The sequence below is a fragment of the Lissotriton vulgaris genome, chromosome 5 (genome assembly GCF_964263255.1).
Source record: "Lissotriton vulgaris chromosome 5, aLisVul1.2, whole genome shotgun sequence".
In the NCBI taxonomy this organism is placed as follows: domain Eukaryota; kingdom Metazoa; phylum Chordata; class Amphibia; order Caudata; family Salamandridae; genus Lissotriton; species Lissotriton vulgaris.
This window is the reverse complement of record NC_141693.1, coordinates 82,774,478-82,797,500: the sequence shown is the minus strand read 5'-3', so window position 1 is coordinate 82,797,500 and position 23,023 is coordinate 82,774,478. Positions and strand designations below refer to the sequence as shown.

At 45.0% G+C, this 23,023-nt stretch overlaps 1 protein-coding gene across 1 annotated transcript in view; it reads left to right on the top strand.

Annotated features, from left to right (window-relative positions):
- Window positions 1-8,848: 8,848 nt before the first annotated feature.
- ARPC5L (actin related protein 2/3 complex subunit 5 like) overlaps window positions 8,849-23,023 on the top strand; it is an 86,742-nt gene continuing 72,567 nt past the window's right edge. Inside the window, exon 1 of the mRNA XM_086920946.1 lies at window positions 8,849-9,108. Coding sequence (XP_086777072.1) covers window positions 8,954-9,108 — 155 coding nt within the window. The 5' untranslated portion in view covers window positions 8,849-8,953. The remainder of the gene's footprint in view (window positions 9,109-23,023) is intronic.

Sequence of the window (23,023 nt, the reverse complement as noted above, 5' to 3'; positions counted from 1 at the left end):
CTAAGCTTCATGATTATATTCTGCATTAAGTCTTATACAAATTCCTGCAGTGTATCTATATCATGTTCAATTTCCAATGTTATTTTTTTACTGGTGTTAATTTCCTTACTGCCTGTAATTGTTTTGTTTTATTGTTTTACATTTAATTGTAAGGAAAAAGATGTGTTGGGTTGTCTTTCCATTCTCTGGACGCCTAGAATGTTTGTTCGTCAAGAGAATGGAAAGAACATTGGAGAGCTGGGATTCTGGGACAGTTGATCGCTGCTTAGAAAATTATCTGTTGTGCTTTTCTGTGTCCTGTTGATCTTTACAATGAGCAATAAGACAACAAATCTCAGAAATGCAAAGAAAAAAGCTGATCTGGAAGAGCTACTCAGCCCTGCCAAGTTTCCTGTGTCCATGGCATGACCTGCTGCTCCAGTCCAGGTTTTTTCTCTGAATTCTATTACAGGACCGGAGACTTCGGATTATGCTTCTCTTTCTTTTATTTGCTACTCACAGCAGCCAATGAAAACGTTTTGTATGCAAATAAAATTACATTTCCCATGATGCTTGTCCATACATCACATCCGGTATAACCCTATAAGAGCCACTGTATCATGTTTCTCCTCCTTTTTCTTTGCTGCTCATGCAGAAAGTTAAGTGCTCACGAACTATACCATGCTGATTGTCTCATATTGCCTGTTTAATTGATTCATAACCCTTATTGTGGGTAGTGCTTATGCGTTTATCGCGCTGGGATATTGTTTAATGTTTTACTGTTTTTAATGTTTAACTGCTTTGGCGCGATATCGCGCTGTGTTCCGTCAGTGCTTGGCGCTGGGTTACGGAGTACTCTGACACCAGCGCTCGTATCTCGCTGTGTCTACAGAGGCTCCGGCTGTGTTGAAAGGCTCCTGCTAGGAGCGGTCTAAAAGGTATGGTGCGCTCCCCGCCAGGAGCAGATGGGCGCGATATCGCGCGGTGTACTGCACGTGATTGATGCTGGTTGCGGAGTGCTCTCACACCAGCGCGGTGTTTACCGAGCCTCCGGCAATGTTGGAACGCTCCCGCTGGGAGAGGTATAGAAATTTTTGCGCTCCCCGCTGGGAGCAGCGAATCTCTCTGACGCGGGCGGCCTGATCGGGCTTTAATTAAATCCCGCTGACCTCTCAGAGTGCGTGCTGAATTCAGCAGCATTTTCTATACGCCTTCACAGGCCAGGGTTCGAATCCCGCCAATACTGTAAAAGTATCCCCAGGTGGTAAATTTCGATAACATGCTGTCTAGGTTATGATGATTAATGTAGTATAGTGGTTAAGGTCTCTGCCCCTGTTCCAAAGGTTCAGGGTTCGAATATGGATTTTTCCTGTTTGTATTTCAAAGTTACATTATCCTTACATTTACCTTAATATTTAAATGTGAAATTATGTCGAATTTAAGGCCTGATTTTTCTAGGAGGAAGGTTGCCACTATTCAATGCTACACTTTCTGGTGTTGGCGCGTTAGCGCTAATTACTTTGGCCCACTCGGGCCTAGAATAAGGTCACTCCTGAGGAAACGGAGATGACGCGCTGCCACTTGCTTGCTGCGTAACTACTTGGGCATGCGCGCGATCAGCATAATTGACTTGGCCCGGGCGAGCACAGAATCAAAACGCTCCCTCAGGAGCGGAGATGCTGCGCTGTTGTTTGCAGCATTAATAGAGTCACTGTGGGACAGTGGTTAAGGTCTAGATTATTACTCAAAGGTTAGGTGTTCAAATAATGGTGTTTCAATGATTATGTTTTTTTCTGCATTACTCCTGTCACTTCCATAGGGTTGTTCTGTAACTGCGCAGTCTCGCGCTTCCACCGCCCCTGGCTTTCCCTAGTAGCCGAGTGCGGTTATGGTGTCATAAAGCTTCAGTGTGCGTAGCCCAATTGGGCTACATTTTGGTAGTTTTGGCCTACGCACGTCGCACGCGTCTCCTGTTTGCTTCGAGATTCATGGTGCCTCATGCTTTAAGTGGAGCAGTTTTTTTCCTGGTATGCCTTCCCGGCTGTAATAATAGGCTGACCTTTGGAGTGCGCACATGGTCCTGGTATTTCACTATGACTCTGACGCCCTTGGGGCTGGAATAATTTGACTTCAGCTTTGCTGAGGAGCCGATACATTATTAATTTTCAATTTTAGTGTGCACAGGGTTGGCTCCCCCTCTACTCCTCCATTACCCTGTGCTTTGCACTACAATATTGAATACGGATATCCCTTGACATGCATGGTTGGGATATATAAGGAGGATGTCACCTATTCGAAAGGAGCGCACAAGTCTCCTAAAATAACTATTGAGGCTCGAGTTCTCCATGTCTTTGAGTAGGTCAACCGGGCCCCAGATTTGACAGTCCCTATCTCAGGGTAGCAAGCCTTGATCGACGCCCATCATTCTTAAGTCACAAATCCTTGGGCATGATTTTTTCCCTATCTCACCAACACGACGGACATTGGGGCATCCGCGCGCTTTCGACGGGGCTTAGACAAGGGCACAGTAGTTTACAGTTAGAGGCGCTGCGGCCTGATATTCTTGCAACGGTTGAAGAATTGCCCAACGTCGACGCCAGTCTCCTTCTTTTCTACTGTCACAGAAACGTTTTACCCGGACCTGACAGGATGCCAAGACAAAATCATTGTCATAGTCGGCCACAAACAGTGATAGGCGTCTGTATGACGCCATATGCGCCAGCTCTTCCGAGAGTCGCAACTCCTTTCATAAGGACGGACAACTTTGACATCCTGACTGCGCTGGCCCTTTCCGACGGATCCCCTCTGGGACAGCTTCGTTATTGGTCGCATCTATATTATGCAGACATATTTTGCTTGTGGTCACAACCTCTGGAATTAGGAGGGTCTTTCACAATGTCGGTCCTTTACGGACTGTTTAGGGGTTCCTACTAGTTTTATCAATTCCTTTCCCATCATATTCCACATATAGCGTTCAGGAGGGCGTCTAGTTGTCGCCATTTTCCCTTCCCTTCATTCGCAGCTCTTCGGATGATGGACCTGATGGTTGATGATTTATTTTTCTTCCACGTCCCTTCCTCTCTCTAGTGCTCACCAAGTTCCTAAATAGGTGATTACTCCCCCAAGCGAACAAGGCATCTTCCCATTCGTGTTTAGCGGGATATATGTAGGTTTATCTAACACAGACATAGGGCTTGGTCTCACACCTTTCCTGACGGCAGCTTCCCTCTCCGGCTTCCAATTGCCCTCGGGGTTACAATATATACTGGCCTATTCCGGTTATAACTTAAATACACCTGTGTCTCTTGGATTAGATTTTCCAGGGTTATCTCGTTCCTACACAGCTCAGCTATATATTTCACATTCCAAATTAGGGAGCTACAAGCAGCCTTTTCCAATGTTATCTATGCAGAGGGTTCCATTTCGGGTGGTTGCCAAAGTAGTGGTGCGCTTAGCATCATCAATCAAACAGTTTTTCCTACCTTTCAGTCATTCTGGTCTTTTCCTGCACAGGCCTATTGACAGATACTACTCACAATGCGCAATATCTCAGCTGTGAGAGCTATAAACAAATATAAGAGTACAAGGTCATCTTCCTAGTGGAGTTGGTCAAGGACCTTGGGCATTCTGCCGGAATTCTCAGATTTAGGTCATTGCAGAATACAACCCATAGCAAAAGAGGACAGTGATGGACTGGTACTTCTGGTATCTCCAGATGGCAATGGGTGGCAACTTCACCCGAAAGACATTTAGTAGTTGTAAGCCTTTTCGGGTTCTTTTTTCACAGACCCTTTTAGTAGCAGTACTGAGTCGTCAGTTACAGACGTTCCAGTTGGAGGTCAGATCCATTGGGAAAAGGATGTAGGCCTTGTATCACGACAGTCGGTGGGACTGAATAATATTTCCATCCATTCCATCTATTTTCGGAGAATGGGGACGCACATTTCGCGCTGAATAAGCAGAAGCGATCTATGCAATTCTCGCATGGAAGTCTCCATTTTGTATTTCCAGTACTCCTTGAGATGGTGGCGTCCTGCTCAGAGTCCTCCGTGACCCTTTACAATATTCCAGGTTCCTCATGCAGAAGCGCTCATGTAAATTGGGGCAGCTGTTCTTTAAAATATACCAAGGAGCTACAGCTCGCAGGTTAGTCGTGTGCCTTTAGGTAGCACAGGGTCAGGGTTCGAAACATGTCAATGTGGTAAATACAGTTTTCCCCAGGTGGTATATTTCAAACATTGTTTTTTTGTTTACGATTTAAGTTTTTTCTGGCATCAATGGCAAATTGCCGGGTTTTTGGACACGCTGCTGGCGTTCATTTAGCAACCCTGAGTCCTTCCACTCACGCACAATACGCTTCGACATCAGAAGGTCGCAGTTGTTGGTATGTACACCACGCGTCAGCTCTGTGAGGACTGATTTTTCCTACTTTGTGAAGGTTTTATCAGATAATGTACTTGGATTTCAGTAGCGTTCACTTCACAGCGGCCATTTCGGGCGTTTCTGCGACTCATTCTCAGATTGAGGCAAGTTGTTGAACTTGCGCCAGTTTTTTCGGGTACTTTTTGGTAGCATAAAACCCCAGACCAGAATAATCCTCTCTGTGGGAGGTTCTCTCACTCTCCTTATTTGAAAAGTGGCTAAATAATAATATGTCGACAAGAAATCAAGTATTGTCAGGCTGTGTTACGAGGCCTTTCCACCTCTCGGTGTTCCTACGGCGTGACAAGCCCTCGATTTACAGGTATAGTATCTACTCCAGGAAGTTTGCACTAGAAAATTCTTGGCGCGTATGCTAGGTAATTTTTTATTCTGGACCATGTGTTCTTATTCAATTCTTAAACAGAGAATTGAAATCTCTGCTGAAAGCATCCACCTAAACCCCCCCGAGCACCCCCTCATAAGTACAATATCCCGATCACCCTTCAGAGCCCTAGTGCCCCCGTCACCAAAACAGTCCTGACAGAGCTGCGCTGCATGCTTCACAACTGCAGATCTGCAGTAAAACACAAACTTGAAATCTCCGATACCATCACCCTTCATAATATTGACATGCTCTTCCTCACAGAGACCTGGTTCAAAGATACATCTCACTCTATATTTGATCTCCTATTACCCACAGGCTACTCTTTACTTAGGAATGACAGAACTGGCAACACGGGGGGAGGTGTTGCAGTCATCTTTAGAAACACCCTCCAACTCAAGGCCTCTCCTAACAGCTCCTCCAAAACCTTTGAATGCCTTTCTCTTGAGCTTCAATTGCAACACCGTTCACCCCTCAGATTCCATGTCATTTACCGCCCGCCTCGTAGTGGCCCTTCGTTTATGGATGAACTCACCGACTTTATCAGCGACCAATACTCGCGAAGTGACAATCAGACCTTCGTGGGTGACTTCAATCTCCACTGGGGAGTACCGCAAGACTCCTCTGCGAACTCACTGGCCACTTTCCTATCTACTAACGATCTTATCCAACACTGCACGGAATCAACCCATTCTAAGGGCGCAATCCTGGACCTTGTTATATCTAAAGCAGGCATGCTTTCTACCACTACCCCAATTCATGTAGATTGGTCTGACCACCTCCTCATCCCATTCTCTCTTCAACTTTCACACTCTATAACTCTTGGCCAACCCAAGAGGGCCATCTCATGGTTCCGGGATGCTAAAAATATTGACGTCGGTCCCCTCTGTGAATCAGCTTTGCTATCCCTTCCAAGGCTCGACCCGAACCTAGATGTTGACGAACTCACCTCTCAAAGCCTCACAGTTCTTGCAGCTGAAATTAATAAAGTCGCTCCACTCAAAAGCAAAAGGTTAAGGCCCACTCCCTCAGCACCTTGGTTCAACAAATCCCTTTATGAGGAAAGGAAGCAGCTAAGATCCCTGGAGAAACAATGGAGGCAAGTGCCCTCCTCCGACAATCTGGCCAAGCTTCGCTCAGCAAGATCCAAGTACCACAAGCACATCTTCCATGGGAAAGCGACACACTTCAAAACCCTCCTTGATTCCGCCAAAAATAGACCCAAAAAACTATTTGATCTCATCAAAATGCCTAACTGCTCTCCCCCAACCTCCAAGGTGGATGATTCTACAAAGAGAGCTGCGGATTTTGCTATTTTCTTTGATGAAAAAGTGAAATCACTTGTGGATCAGGTCGCTCATCCTACCCCTCCAGAGGAGCGCAAATCCTTAGCCATTTGGCAGAGCTTTGACCCCATATCTGAAGATGCCCTTCTCAAGTGCATACGAGAAACGAAGCCATCCAACCATTCTCTTGACCCTATCCCCAGTGCCATTGCCATTGACTTCTATACCCATTCCCTCTCCTATTGGACCACTCTGATCAACCTCTCCCTCTGGCAAGGCTCCCTTCCTGCCTCCTTCAAAACTGGGCAGGTCACCCCTCTTCTGAAAAAACCCACTGCAGATGCGAATGACCTCAACAACTTCCGCCCCATCACTAACCTTCCCTTTCTGGCGAAGATCACAGAAAGATGTGTAGCAAAACAACTCTCCTGTCATATCAAGGACAATGACCTTCTAGACCACTGTCAGTCCGGCTTCATCCAAAACTGCAGCACTGAAACAGCCCTACTGCAAGTGGTTGATGACGCGTTGAGGATACTCGATTCTGGGGGGTCCTGTCTGCTAATTCTCCTTGACCTTTCCGCAGCCTTTGACACTGTCAATCATAACACCCTCCTCAATATTCTTCAACAGAGAATGGGCATGGAGGGCACTGTGCTTAAATGGTTTGCATCCTTCCTTTCTGGCAGATCCCAAATGATCAAAATAGCGAACAGTCTTTCACCTCCTGTGGCGGTAGGTCAAGGTGTTCCCCAAGGCTCGATACTTGCTCCCACACTGTTCAATCTCTATTTAGAACCACTGGGAAATCTCCTAAGTAAATCCGGGATTCACTATCATCTTTATGCTGACGACACTCAACTCTACCTCAAGATTGCCTCTACTCACGATCTTTCCATCCTAAGCTCCACTCTCGACTCCATTCAAAACTGGATGTCAACTCATCAACTGATTCTGAATCCCTCCAAAACTGAATTCCTCCTCTTCTCCTCCTCACTCTCTCCTCCCCCGGTTCAATCATGGATGGATCAGATGAATCTACTAAACAATAAACCCATCATTGTCGACAGCGCCAAATCCCTTGGTGTCATACTAGACAAAAAACTTAATCTAATTCCCCACATCAATTCCATTGCGAAATCAGCTCGATACCAACTGCGCCTTCTTTGGGGAATCCGTCGCTTCTTCGCGGAGCGGGACCTTATAACCCTGGTGCAAGCACTGGTCCTCTCCAGACTCGACTACTGCAATTCTCTTCTTACTGGCCTCCCCAAATCCCACGTGTCCCCACTTAAGTCTGTTTTCCACTCAGCAACTCGTTTCATTTATGGGGCCAAAAGAAGCGATCACATCACACCGATGTTATCTACCCTCCGCTGGCTTCCCTTGGAGGCTAGAGCTATCTACAAGACCGCTTGTATCACCCACAAAGCCCTGCACTCCTCTTCTCCTCTCTACCTGGCGAATAAACTGAAACTCTCTGGAGGTTCTAGACCTTCACGCAATGCGGAGAATCTACTGCTTGAACCTCCCACTTTCAAGAAGGAAAGAACGATGGCCCAATCATTTTCAGGCAACGCAGTGAGAATCTGGAACTCATTGCCGCCTCAGCTCCGGACCACAGCCTCCTCCCAGGCCTTTAAAAGGGACCTCAAAGCTCTCCTCCTCCAGAGACACCTCCAAAAGTAACTCTCTTCTGTCTGTAGGAAGATCTCCCACTACTGATAATTTCTACTTCTCATGTCCATGGAAGTGCCTTCCCAGTGTGTTCTTGCGGTTAGAGTGTTTGCCTTTTATTGCAGTATTATCCATGTACTTGTGTTTGGTACCCTCTTGCAACTTGCACTCACCACTTTGCCCCTGTAACACACGGTTTGCTTCCTCTCACAGGTTTTTTTGATACTTGCACAAGTGCTACTTTTGCCTACGTAATCGTTTGTTCTTGTGCTTGAGTGTGTAACATATACTGCAGTATTATACCACAAATTATACTCTATTATCTCTTGTAGCCTGCACACTTGTCACTTTTCCCTCCTGAGCACTTTTTACTACCTCATGTATTTTTGGTAGCCCACATTTTTACTACCTCATGTATTTTGTTTGCTCACAAGTGTCACAATTACCTTGTCTACCTCATGTATTTTTGGTTTCTCACAATTTTTACTACCTCATGTATTCTTGGTTGCTCACAATTATCACTTTACCGTATGTAACATAACGAATGCCTCTGCAATCTGTTGCTCGTGTAACGTTCTCAGTTTGTATCTTTTCTGTTCCTATTGTGAAGCGCTCTGACACCTTCGGGTAAAGTCCGCGCTATATAAAATTGCATAAATAAATAAATAAATAAATAAATAAAGACGGTGAAATTTACCTGTTCGACAAGTTGTATTAGAGTATCATTTTAACAGCAGACAAATAAAAGAATGAAAAAAAAACCTTTAACATTCGCTATGACGCACACAGTCGTCGTCAGGGATAGTAAGCGCTATATAAATAAAATAAAATACTTCAGAAAATTACATTTGTAGCCTCCACCTGTTGTTGAGGGATCGAGACATCGTTTGGACCTCTTTTCATAGGTGGTGGTTCGTGCTTTGCATCTGACAGTCTGGCGAGCGCATCGCCTCATCCCCTTGTTGTATGGACGGGGCTTGTTTCAGACCTCTTTCTGCGGCCGATGTGGCTCGCATGTCAGCCAGGCCTGCTGCTGACGCTGTGGTCCCGGACGCTGCCTCTCGCCCCATCGTTGTGTGGGCGTGGCTTGTTTCCAGCCTCTTCCCGCGGCCGGTGGCGCTGGCTCCGCAGGGCTGGCTTGACAGTGCGAGCCCCGGCGCAGGCTCCTTTCCCTCCGCCCGCCGCGGTGCCCCGCTCCCGGCTCGGCATGGCCAAGAACACGCTGTCCTCGCGCTTCCGCAAGCTGGACATTGACCAGTTCGACGAGAACAAGTTTGTGGAGGAGCCGCAGGAAGAGGCATCGGAGCAGCACCACCAGCAGCCGGGCCCGGACGAGGGGGCGGCGGAGAGCCTGCTGAGGGGATATCCTTCACTGACTGAGGGGAGTGAGCATGGGGGTGGGGGCTGCTGAGCGGTACCGCCAGTGCCTGGGCTGAATCTGGGGCGTGACCGGGTGGGAGACACGGGTGCGACCCATCATTGCCCAAGGTGGGCACTGGGCGGTGAGAGGTGCCCTCTGGGAGGGGCGGGGTGTGGAGGGGGCCACTCGGGGTAGAACGGGGTTCATGGGGAGAACTGCTGTTGGGAGGAGGCATGAGGAGGTGCAGTGAAAGATTGTGATCCCCGAGTGGGCGTGTGTGGCATTTTGGGGGTGGATATTGCCTCACAGATGGGCTGTGGGCAGTAGGCCCCTGCCGTGGGTTTATTTATCCTGCAGGAGCACTGAGGGAGGCTGGGTGCTTTGGGGGTTGTCTGCCTAGGGGATAGAAGGGGAAGTGCCATTAGGGGTGTGGTGGCAGGAGTGGGGTCATTAGTGGTTTTAATGGACTATAGAAGTGCTGGCACTCGCTATCCAGAGCACCTCTTGAGAAGTTCCGGTGCTCTCCCATTAAATGTATGGCAGCAGTCCTGAGAAGTGCATGTATGGTCCCATTAAATGTATTGCAGCAGTCCTGAGAAGTGCTCTCCCATTAAATGTATTGCAGCAGTCCTGAGAAGTGCAGGTATGGTCCCATTAAATGTATTGCAGCAGTCCTGCAAAGTGCAGGTATGGTCCCATTAAATGTATTGCAGCAGTCCTGCAAAGTGCAGGTATGCTCCTATTAAATGTTTTGCAGCAGTCCTGAGAAGTGCTCTCCCATTAAATGTTTTGCAGCAGTCCTGAGAAGTGCTCTCCCATTAAATGTATTGCAGTAGTCCTGAGAAGTGCAGGTATGCTCCCATTAAATGTTTTGCAGCAGTCCCTAGAAGTGCTCTCCATTAAATGTATTGCAGTAGTCCTGAGAAGTGCTCTCCCATTAACCCCTTAGCTGCGGTGGCTATGCCGCCGCAGTGCTAAGGGGGGGGCCCGCGCGGTGCTCCCGTGCTCGTGACTGAACTGCTCCGTCACGAGCCTCAGGTGGGCTGTGCTTGTGACGGAACGGTTCAGTCACGGCCCCGCCCGCTCAATAGAGTGCTCAGCGCAGGTGCGGCAAACTGGCCGTGACGGAACCGTTCCGTCACCAGCACAGCCCACCCGAGGCTCGTGACGGAACGGTTCCGTCACAAGCACGCAAGGGGTTACATATATTGCAGCAGTCCTGAGAAGTGCAGGTATGCTCTCATTAAATGAATTGCAGCAGTCCTGAGAAGAGCTCTCCCATTAAATGTATTGCAGCATTCCTGAGAAGTGCACTCCCATTAAATGTATTGCAGCAGTCCTGAGAAGAGCTCTCCCATTAAATGTATTGCAGCATTCCTGAGAAGTGCACTCCCATTAAATGTATTGCAGCAGTCCTGAGAAGTGCAGGTGCGCTCTCATTAAATGTATTGCAGCAGTCTTGAGAAGTGCAGGTGCGCTCTCATTAAATGTATTAAAGTAGTCCTGAGAAGTGCAGGGTGCTCCTATTAAATGTATTGCAGCAGTCTTGAGAAGTGCAGGTGCGCTCTCATTAAATGTATTGCAGCAGTCTTGAGAAGTGCAGGTGCGCTCTCATTAAATGTATTGCAGCAGTCTTGAGAAGTGCAGGTGCGCTCTCATTAAATGTATTGCAGCAGTCTTGAGAAGTGCAGGTATGCTCCCATTAAATGACTTGCAGCAGTGCTGAAGTGTTGATACACTCCCATTAAATGTATTGCAGCAGTCCTGAGAAGTGCAGGTATGCTCCTATTAAATGAATTGCAGCAGTGCTGAAAATTGTCGATACACTCCCATTAAATGTATTGCAGCAGTCCTGAGAAGTGCAGGTATGCTCCCATTAAATGAATTGCAGCAGTGCCGAGAAGTGTCGATACACTCCTAATAAATGTAGTGCAGCAGTGCTGAGAATTACAGCTACTCTACTTTTCAAAATAAAGAAGTGCAGGTATTCAGTACCAGACAGTACTTGCCCATTGGAAGCATTGGGCATCATTGACAAGATCATGATGGTTTGCTTATAGGAAACCTATTAGTATGGAAGGCACACTATAGAGTTTGGTGCATTTGAGCGGGGCTCTATCTTCACTAATGGTTGTGGCTTTACTGAAGGGGGCATGGGAGCCTGCTGAGAGGACATCATTCATTGAGTGTGGTGAGCTTGGTGATGGTGGATAGCGAATCCCGCTGAGGGCAGTATCTTTAATTGAACAAGGGACCACTGACATAGAGGGTGTAAGTGAGTCTGGTGAGGGGATATCATTTAGTGACCAAGGGCACATGTTGAGGGAATAATCTTTACCTTGATGGCAGGGTATACTGAAGGGGATTTGGCTGGAGTGTCCTGAGAGAATATACATTTGGTGGCCGGGCCTCTAAGAGGTGTGATGGTGTTTGGGGGGGTTAGGGCTTTGGTAAGGGAACCACTGAGGAGGAACATTGCACGTCCCCATAGGAGACATCCATTGTTGACACAGGGCGGTGGACTGATTTGTTGTGAGTGAGGCTGCGGAGGGTGTATATTTCACTGATTTTGGCACAGAGAGGAAAGGCTGGTGAGGGGAGAACCTTTGTCGACCGTGTAGCTTTATTAATATGAGCAGTATCTACGTGGAAATTAAATGTGTAGAACATGCTAAGGTTATTTAGCTTTATGAGCAGGACTGTGCATTCCCTGATAAGGGGATGTCCTTTGTTGATGTGTGGTACTGCGTGGAGTAGGCTGGAGCATAAAGGGTTTTTGGAGGACCTCTAGGGGATTTTCTGACATGACATTACTTTAAAAGAATGGGGTGGGTGGACTTTGAAGATGGCAATGGAGATGAATAAGTGTCATGTTAACTGTCTTTTATAGCGTGTTAACACGTTGAAGGGTTTCTTGGTGCTAGTAGACGGCCTACCAGCGTCTGATGACTTAGTGGATCCACTCCAGGAATCTTCTGTTTTACATCACAGTTTCAAATCCGGGTGGGTCAACTCGGCACTTCAATGTTGAGATGTTGATTAAAAAGGTACAGTTGAGCTGGAGAAACAGACACTGTACAAATCCAGGTTTGTTTTATATTTTTCAGTTTCTAGGGATGTGGGCATGAAAGCAAAGGTTGAGACTAGTATGGGTAAGGGAAGCTGGTTTAGAGACTCCTGAAAATATTTCCTATCCCTGTTGGGGAATGGCTTGTGGACACAGAAGGAGAGGGGTGGGACTGGAGAAAGCGCTCGTAGGTTATTCTTCACTGACCAGGGCAAGAATTAGTTTGGCAGTGGAAAGCTTTTTTTTAGGTGTAATGTGTTATGCTTTTCTGAAAATGGGATGGGGAATAACTATGGTCTCAGTTTTACTGACCAGAATTCCCCATGGAATGTACAATTCCATGTGATTTCATGTATACATTTACCATATACTATGAGCAGATGGTAGCTGTGGGCAAGAAAACAGGTGTAGATTGAGTTGAGCGTGGCAGAGGCAATAGGAGAATATTGCCTGACACAGGAGAGCATTTTAGGCTCCGTCCTCCCCTTGGTTGGGCGGGGATCGTGGCTCGGCTGACCTGCAGTCCATCTCTAAGGCAATTTTACTGACTGGATTTTCCAACTGGAAAAATCTGGTCTGGTGCTTCCAGGGATTCAAGGTGTGGAAACTCTAGGACACTTTTTTAATTTATTGTAATCCCAGCCTGGTAATCGACTTGACTCGTGGTCTGGCCTTGGGCATATGAGCAATGACTGTTGTAGCCATGCATTGTTTAAAATTGAGACTGTCAGTTACATTTTTTGAATGCTAGCAGTAACTTCAGTGGGCCTGCATTTTACGTTCACAAAGCGCAGAGCATAAAAGTAAAGCAAACATGCACTGTGTGTGCAGGGTGGTCAATTAACAGCTGTTAATGCTATGAGCAGACAGTAATAACATTTGAACTAAGCCTTTCTAGCTAAGTGAAAGTGGAGAGCACGGTGATGATGCAGACTGCGACAGTGGTGCAGGAGATGCCAATGTGAATGGATGTGATTAGTCCTCAGGCTGCTGGGCATTAACAGCTCTTTACTCCCGCACTCTTCAGCTTAGGCACATAATTGCAGGATACACAGCTAAATGCTGTTTACACCCACAGGAGGGTAATAACGCTTAATCTTATCAAAACACTTGAGTCATGCAAATCATGAAAATGTCAATCCTTCTAATTAGTTTTCTAAATTCGGTCTAGCCTCATTAGACTTGCCAAAAGCTTATGAAAACGTGCCTATAATAAATACATGGAGCTTGGGAATCAGTCGCCAACCGCGATGGTGTCTGAAAAGTTGTGTGGTTTTAGATTGCTTTTTCCATTGTAGCATGAGGTCAGAATTTTAAAAATGTTGCCACTATATGGCTGCTATGAAATGCACTGACCTATGTTCCATCTCCTTGACATGCTTGAAATAATTGTCTGCTGTGGCACCTTCCACGTGCCTCCGTGTCAGCGTTTCATCTCAACAGTTTCATATGACCTGTTGAGTGCATTGGTATTAGATTGATCTATCAGAAATAAGACATAGTGGCATGTCGATTTGCAGCAAGAGTAAGTCTTTTGTTTCTAAATATAGTTCTTATTGTAAAATGTGAAGTAATATTTCCTTCCGAACATAGTATTGTGATAGCAACTTTAGATGATCTGGAAGAAGTATGGCTAGTTAGCTATATATAAACTGATAAAAATGATTCTTTTGTGCTGTTAAGGGAGGTGCATCGTTGTGAGAAACCATGACAGAAATTTGGTGCATATAATCATGGCAGCATTTACTGTGTAAGTGTTTACAAGAATATCGGTGTATGATTCAGTAAATGCTTGGAATGACAAAGCAGAACTGTATGCTGGTCATAGTATACGATTGTAACTTTACTTTATGCAGCTTTTTTAGGGCTTTTAGAGGTGTTAGAGACTGAAGTGTTTAGTGCACCAAACCTAAAGTGCTGATCACCGTATGTCACATGTGGTATGCTGTCTTTATGTTCAACACATATGGCAACGTTTGGTGATGAACAATAATGGTTTATCTCATTGTGGTGTTCATTCGATTTCAGCTTGTTTAAAAATGATCATGTTAGATTTTATCTTACAAACTTTTTGGCAGAATTGGGTACCTTGTCTTGGCTGTAATTGACAGATTTTATAAAGACCATTATTTCAGAGCTGCATGTTACTTTAGCTCCCGAGTGTTGCTAAAGACACAGGAAACTGTCTTCGAGAGCAACTATTACCTGTTTCCGCTTTGATCTCACATTGGCTTGTGGTCTGTTGAACCAAGAAGGTTTGGTGGGAATTTCTTTCAAGCAATAGTGACATAAAGCTAACACACTAGTATGTATTTGTAACCAAGGACACGCTGCCCAAGTTCTCAACCATGCCAATAGCACATGGAGGGTCCAGGGTGGTGTTTGTGAGAGCCACTCATGAGACTGTATTGGTTCAACAAAATGATCACAAGTGTCACTTCTCTTTCCACTCTCGAATAGCAATGTTTAATAGCTATCTGAGAGTTGAATTGATTTGTTGAAGGGTTGCCCTTCATTCTCAGTACCTTAATTGAGCACCATGTTTTAAGCTTATACAGAGTAAATCCTGTAAACGCATGCTCTTGTTTTTACTATGCATTATTTTTTTGTGCATATAAGAAATATTTCTCTGTTATAGCAGTCTAAAAGTAGACACTTCCAAGTTTTTATCCCTGGGCTGAACGAATGCTGCAACTTGAAAGGGTACATTGCTTACAATTTAAAAGTCACCCAGTCTGCCTCCGATGACAATGACCGTCTCCTGGATGAAAAACTGCATTGGGACAGCACAGTATGTTTTTCATAATTCGATCCAATTCTATTGGTCCTGTTCAGCACATCCACCTGCAGAAGGTTGCATGACTTTGAAAAGTTATGCATCATACCACCGTATTATATTCTGTCCGTTCTCATGAACGTTTTGAGCCATTGCATATTTTTACACACACACACCTAAGTGACTGAATTTGTAAGTCTCAATGTGACAATAAGAACAGAAAACCTTGGTAATAGCATTATGAAACTAATGGGTATATTTCACCTTTAAGCCTGGAATTCTGTGTGCAGTAAGGGCCTTTCCATGCAGATTTATTTCAAGGCATGAACCCTTCTCCTTTTTTTTAATTTTATTTATTTTATTTTTTAATTGGAGCTGGGAATCCTGTGCATCACCGAATGGCTCACTGTAAGTTTCACTCAGGAACTCAGCCTTCTGTTATAGCTAAATTGATGGACGCCCTTCAGAGGCTGAACTCTAGCAGTATACCTGTTCGCATCCTGAGGAAGCAATATCAGTTGTAAGTGTTAAAAGTCTAAGCAAGATCACTTAGTGGTGTTGTCTGTGTGATAGTAGGCACTTGTGAATGTTGCGGTGTCATATTGAGTATGGTGTAGTATTTACAGTTACTCCAGAGTTAGTTTAAAGGGCCTGACGTGAAATAGTCGGGCACCATCTTCCCTATTCATAGCAACTCTGAATTCTTTCCTCTTGATTTATCACTATTATAAAAGAGGCATTCTCCTATGATAATATTACTGTCATTAAAACGAGATTTGAATATTGAAGTTGAATTCATATTAATTTGGTAGAATGTTATTTTGATGGTACTGTGCAAGGTAAAATGTGTCACAAATGGTATCTGGTGCATTGTTTTGGGGTTAGGCCACCACTGTCCTTTAGTTTGGTTTCAAACTTAAAGGTGACAGTAAAAAAACTCGTACTGCATGAACTTTTTGACATGCATTACTATTTTTGAGGGCCCCCTAACAAAGTATGAGCGTGTAAAAATGTGATACTTGTATTTGCAATACTACATTGATATTGTCCTGCTTTATTGGGTTTGACACTGGGTATTTGAAAAATATAATTTTTTTTCATTATTATTTTTTTTTTACCTGAATTATGGTTAGCTGTACATAAAGTTGCAGTGAGTGTACATTTTCTATTAAATCACAGAGCTCATCTGGTTTAGAAAAAGTCTTTAGTGTTGAGTAGAAGATATTAATCGCACCAGCACTTAATATTCAGCTTTCTCAAAAAGGTGTCAAGCTGGCCTTCCCAGTAATCTGCAAATAATTTCTACTGATTTATTTGTGAGAAAATCCCTCAAAACCTGTATTTTTTTCCCCATAATCGTTGCTTTCTACTTTTGCTTTTCGCTTTGTCACTGACAACGCCAGGAGACCGTGGGGGCGATAGAGCTGTCTTCCAAATCCTAAAACTAAAGTTAGCAAATTATGCTGATTGGTGAGCTTCATACACAGTTATGTTTCTGATTCACCTTGGCAGATACTGACTGGCCATAACCCTGTTGCATTACAGAAGTATGGTATTGCACAGCTAATTTACAACTTGTCTTCAGTGTATGACACATACTTTCTATTGAATAACAATACATTTTCCACTGATGCTGTTAGACATTTTAGTTAACCTCATAGATGCTCGGAAACATCCCTCCCCAGTGCTGCGCTGTCCATTGGAACTAGTGCTGAATGGACGTCCAATGGTCGTGCGCAGCACTGGGGAGGTAGTGCTGCCGTCGGCCAATGCACCGAGGCAGCACTTAAGGGGTTAAGGAGGGAGCCCGGTTGAACAGTAGCTGTGTACTTGTTTACATTTTTCAGTAGATTTTGATGAAGAGGGGGTGTTGGGTATTTAGCAAATATATAGTAGAATGTAGTTTCTTCATCGAAAAACTGGAAGCTAAAGATAGCGTTTGGATTACAGTGGATTTGGGTTCCGAATGCTAGTGGCACCATCACTTTAAATGTTACTGGGGTTTTCAGCTCTGAAATATGAGAATGTTTCTCTTTTAAATGGCACATTGTTTTGCTTCGTACAGTGAATTATGAAATACACTTGGACTTGCAAATGTATATTGGTGAGAATGTTTGTGCACCCTGAATTGCTAATGGGGATACTGTCATAGAAGTAATGTGTGCTTTCTGGTTTGTTGTTAAGGTTGTGCATGTGTGTGCTTGCCTGTGTAAGGCTTGTGTGGACAGTAACCAGCGGATTCAGTCTCTCAATCTGCCGAAGATTGAAGTTTGGGATACCCTCTCCTCTCAAATAGAATCTGTTATGGGCCAGCAGATAACAGAAAGAGTTGAAGTGTGGGTCCAGTTCATTCTTCATGCGTGACTCAATGTTCTTTTTCAGCCGTATGGCATTGATATGCTTTCCATGGTCCACCCACTTGATCAGTGGTCACAAAAAAATCTTGTATTAGCTCTGCCATTTAGAATAAGAAAACATTCAACATGAAAATCATTGTTTTCGAATGAATCTTGAATAATGTGTGGTGTTTATTTCAGCAAGGAGATAGTATTGGTTGGATTCAGGCTTGTACAGAAACCATCCATGGCAGTATCTGAGTTGACTTGAGTGGAGTTGGTGGGTGGTGGTAAAGGGTAGACTTTATTTGTAAGTTGATTTCCTTCAGTGTCGGGGCTGAGGGCAGCATGCTGTTCACAAAGATTTTCATCTGGGAGCCTGTATCTGATTCTTGGCCTATCACACAGGCTCCACAGAACCTCTGATCAAACTAGTTGTGGCCTGTTTATTGCAGGGAAGTGTTTCAAAGCTCATTAAACACATGGAATAATGAAGATGTTATTTTCTGTGGGCAACAGAGAACTAATCAGCATTCAGTTTTAACAAGTTGCAAGCACTGGGAGAGGATGTGAAACCGGCCTTCTTCTAGTGCAGGTTCGAGGAGACCAGGTAACACTGGTGGATGCCGATTTAGATATCATCTTCTAAAAGGGTGAAGGCCTTACAAATGTGCAGGTAGATCTTTGCAAATCATAGTTGCATTTCTGGGGTATGATTGTTTGAGAGAAAAGAACTATCTGAATCTGGCCTTTCCAGCTTGACCAGTGTGACTACTTTGTTACTCCTGGGGTTGCGGATCACACTTGATCGGAGGTTGACCACTTTGGATTCGTTACTCTTGGAGTGCTGAAACTTTGTGTTAAGTATTCTCCTTTTTTCATAGGATTCATCTTGTAGGTGTTGCTCGAAGTCTCAAAAGTAGAGTGGCATTCTTTGAGAACCCAGTGTAGTCGTGTAAGGACCAGTATGATGCACTGTAAACGTTTTGTATCGAAATATTTGTTTTATGTCGTACCAACGTTCCACCTTTCGGTTGATATCTTGGTGCACAACTTGACTTTATCTTTAAGAATACTAATTTGGATATTGAGAGAGTCTCAATTTTCCAAGAAGAAGGGATAATCCTGTCTCATTTTCGTTTGTTTTAGAAAGTGCAGTCTCTATGGCACGACCAGGGAAGTTTTTAGAAAGCAGAATCCATGAAAAGACGTATATTTGACCCTGTACATCTCTTTCAACTAGGTTTGCGCTATGCAATTCCCACTGTACAGCCATACATAGCTAGGTGCTGCCCGTTTAAGTGCATCAAAGAGAGTTCTGATAATTTGGTGAATTTCACTTTGGCTTTTCAGTATGGGAAGTGGACCTATTTTTGATACTCTTCTCAGCATCTTACTTTTGGAACCACATTGTTTGGCCTTTTCTAATTTTATTAATGCATATTTATTTAAATGATATTGTGTACTGAAGAGTGGCAGCCGGTCATTTCAATTATAGGTTCAGGCATTCAACTGCCCATATATTGCGTCGCCCGAAACTGCATTTAGGCATGGCTTTGGGTTTTAAAACGAGCCGTAGATTTTAAGGTTTGATTATTAGTTTAGAGTAACCACATTTTTTTATGTGGTGTAAAATGCTTGCACCAGTATGGTGGTACAAAAGGGGGTGGTGATGGACGGAGCATCTGAATCAATCAAACACTCACACCCAGTCAAAAGATCTGGGTTTAATCCATCACCGTTCTTTAGCCCACTCTGCCACCCCAGTTCAGACATGGCAATATGCAAATCAGTCTGACCCTGTGCCTCATGGGAACAGTCCAACCCGAACTGCCAAGCCATGCCTTCCCTGGATTGTTCCCATGAGGCACAGGGTCAGACTGATTTGCATATGGCCATGTCTGAACTGGGGTGGCAGAGTGGGCTAAAGAACGGTGATGGATTAAACCCCGATCTTTTGACTGGGTGTGAGTGTTTGATTCAGATGCTCCGTCCGTCACCACCCCCTTTTGTACCGCTTTTGGCCGCCATAAGTGTGGCAGGGTATGCTCAGACGTGAGTCCCTTGCTCACTTTGCAACTGGATTCAAGCAAGCCGGGCTGAAGACGGCTGGAATGCCAGAAACCGGTCCTCGGAAGCTTGTTTCCGTTCCAGGGAAGACATGGCTTGGCAGTTCGGGCTGGACTGTTCCCATGAGGCACAGGGTCAGACTGATTTGCATATAGCCATGTCTGAACTGGGGTGGCAGAGTGGGCTAAAGAACGGTGATGGATTCAACCCAGATCTTTTGACTGGGTGTGAGTGTTTGATTGATTCAGATGCTCCGTCCGTCACCGCCCCCTTTTGTGCACCAGTATGGTAACAACAAAGTAGGTACATTTAAAGAAAGGGCATATTTTAAAATCTTAGTGCTGATTTTATACAAATGATTGTCGTTAGGAAAAAAAATGCATTGAGTAAACATATGCAAATTGCAGGGCGTCACAGGCAGTTGCAAAAATTGGGAGCATTTTTTGAAGTTTGCAATATCGGAAACTCGGCCATCTAAATGTATAAATTCACTGGCATGTTTACTTGGCGCTCACACCCACTTTCATTATTCCCAAGCTAGTGCAATGTTCATAAGCTCAAAAGAAAACATGGTTACAGGAACTGTCTTGCAACACAAGTAAATTAAGAGGATGACATAATGCCGACAATAAGATGGGACAATTTTTTCCCGCATGACTTGAAGTTCTTCACATGTATGTAATTTGATATCCACTGTAGAAGAAATGCTGAAAAATCATCGGGTGCACTTTGTTTCCACGTGCTTTGGTGGCACCTGCCATATTATAGTGTTTCTGCCCCTGCCTTATAACGAAGTTCAGGTAATTAACTGTTGTTGGTGCCTATTGGTGTAGCAGAGAGATCATGGATGGCGAAAGCGATTGTCTTTTTTTCCCCACATTGTTTTTGCTTCTGTGCCTGTAGTCCTGTCTGTGGGTGTGCTTGCAGCCACCAGAGGTAGTTAACTTGTCAGCCAGATAGGCAGGGCAGTTGCTCGTGCTGGCTTTGTAAGTGGTGCAGGTGGTTTTGAAGAGCTAGCAAATGCAGACATAAGACGAGTAAACTAAACCGTGTATGTAGGCAGAACCAATCCCCATTCATCATTCTAACTTGTACCCACTGTAGAGATCAGTAAAGCACAGCATGTCCACTAGGAGGCATTTTTAATAAAATAGTTCCTCCGGACCTCTATTCAGACAGACCCACACACTACCAATATAGCATCCCCTCCTTGGCAACTCCCCACTTTGATGGGTAGTAGATTTCCCTGTCTTACCACGACGGATGCATGATGAAGTGCCTTATGGTGAAGCATGCCACCAGTGGGGTAGGTAAAGGACTCGCATCACTAGTACAAGACAGTGATCCGCCCATGGTGCCTTTTTCCTTTCCTCACATCCCCCTTTCTTCCCCTCCCATAAAATCAGCTGATCTTAATTACCAGTAGCATTTTATTGTGTCTTTGGATTATTGAGGCTGTGTTTCTGGGAGTGCCCCTTCTCTCCCTCTAGTGAAAGCATAAGACATGTGTAGCCCTGCCAGATCGCTGAATGTTAACAAGTACTTATGACCTTGCCACCTAGTTCTTTGGTGTATAAAAGCATGCACGGTTTCTATTACTGTACACTGTAATTGATCTTCAGTAGGCAATGTAGGTGAGACCTAAATTGAGTATCTTCATTTCAGTCCACCATCTGTGGCCCTCCTGCTTAGCTCCCTTGTTCTACAATGGTGTTTGGTTTATGTTAGAACCATTTTCAGAGGGCCGCATTGCATGCCCAGCAGGAGCTACTGGGCCCACCAGTCCTTTTACTTCTGATGTCCTGGGATCCGACCTGCTATTGCTCCTGAGTTAGCTGGGCCAAGTAGTAGCCCCTTTAGCACTTGACGCTACCAGTAGTAGCACAGCATGAGAGGTCCAGTATGCTTTGTCTCTTAACTCAAAAAAACCACTGTGACCCCGATAAGTTGATTGTCGTGTCCAATACTTATCTTCAGTGTGAAAAGAAGTATTTATTACGCACACTAAGCACAGCATACTAAATAATCTACAGAAGTAGTCTCTCAAGACAAACGCACTCGCCCTTGTTAGTGTTGTGAGGTTACACTAGAGCTGGACCTTTTCAGGAGAGTAAGGTAACGATTGTATAATTTTAAGAGACTGAAGTTGTTAATATTGACTAAGCCTTTTTATTGTTATTGAATATGTTGCCAATCTGCATGACTTCCAAATTTGTGAGAAGATACGAGTATTGAACTCCTTTTCTCTAGGCGTTTTAAGTGATCACCCTAGGACCCAGGAGTTCCTCATTGATTGACTCCTCCCCCTGACGATGCACTCGTGCCCTCCAAACGCGGAGAGAGGACCAGGAGGGGTGGCCTTGAACGGAATCAATGATCAGGAACTCGGTGGACTGAGACTCTCTGTAAGCCCTTTAGCTGCACTCTGTGGAACACGCTGGTGGTATTCAGTTTCCTTCTTTAACCATGATCTTGCCGTAAAGCTGTGAGTTGAGCCCCTTACCACAGCAACTGCTGATGCCATGGCTGCTACTGTTTCCGACCACCATCACTGTACCCTGCCTGCTCGAGGAGGCGGGCAGTGGCTGGTGTACAGCAGGGTGGTTTTGGGTGGTGAGCAGTGGGTGTAGGTGTGTGGCGTTGGTGTAGGTGCGACTCCATATTCTTGGGCTTATCATGGCAGCTTCTTGTTGCGTGGGGGCCCCGTAGTTCATGTGGTATCCGCTGCTGATAACTGAGTTGGCAACCTCAAAACAGGAGCCCAATTAAAGCAGCAGGTTGCCGCGAGCAAGCTAATAGTGTGGAGGTCAGTGACCTTTAGATTCCAGCTACGACTGCTGCCTCTAGTTCTACTGTCTATGTTCCTGGTGTGTGTGTGGTGGAGGTGGCAGCCTGCAAGACTAGGGGGAGGAGGTAAGTGGATAACCGTGGCTGGTGGTTGCTGTTCTACACTGATGGTTGTGCCGCCCTTCTACATGGCCCAATTGCCTCTATACTGTTTGTGGTTTAACTCTTGTCCTAACTCTTAAAGTACCAGCGCATCAGGACTTCGTGTCCCAGCCTGCCAAGAGGCTGGAGACAACTTCTTCCCACTTTATATGGAAGCCCGAGCAGAGGGGGAAAAAAAGCTACGGGCTGTTATTTCTACATCCCATACCAATACCACTATGGACGCATTCCAGCAATGTGCAGTCGGCGTCATTAATAAAGTGAACTGGCTGAACACCACTCGTCTCTCTCGTCTGGCATTTCACCATCTTTGGAGATTTTTGCCACCTAGGCCCTGGGGCACAGGGATGCATTGCCCCCTCTAAATGTTAAGTACATGGAGGGACATTCATCGATTTCACATCTTGCTTTTATGGTTGAACCTTCCTCGCTACCTAGGCCCCAAAAGACGTCCATTCCCCTAGAGTCCAAAGTCCTGGTGGGTACAATTTAAGGGCTGTGGGTAGCAGGAAAAAGGAAGAGACTTGAGATGGGTAGCAAATCTAAACCTAAACGCTCCAGGGTAATTACCATCCACTCCATAAGATTCAACAATATCATGCCTAGGACAAGGACAAGTTGGAGAGTTTAATGGACTCCTTGTACAATAACTTTTAGTAGTGTTTTGGAGGCTAAATTGGAATCAGTTTGTGTTCGTTTAGCTGCAATAGAATTAGCAT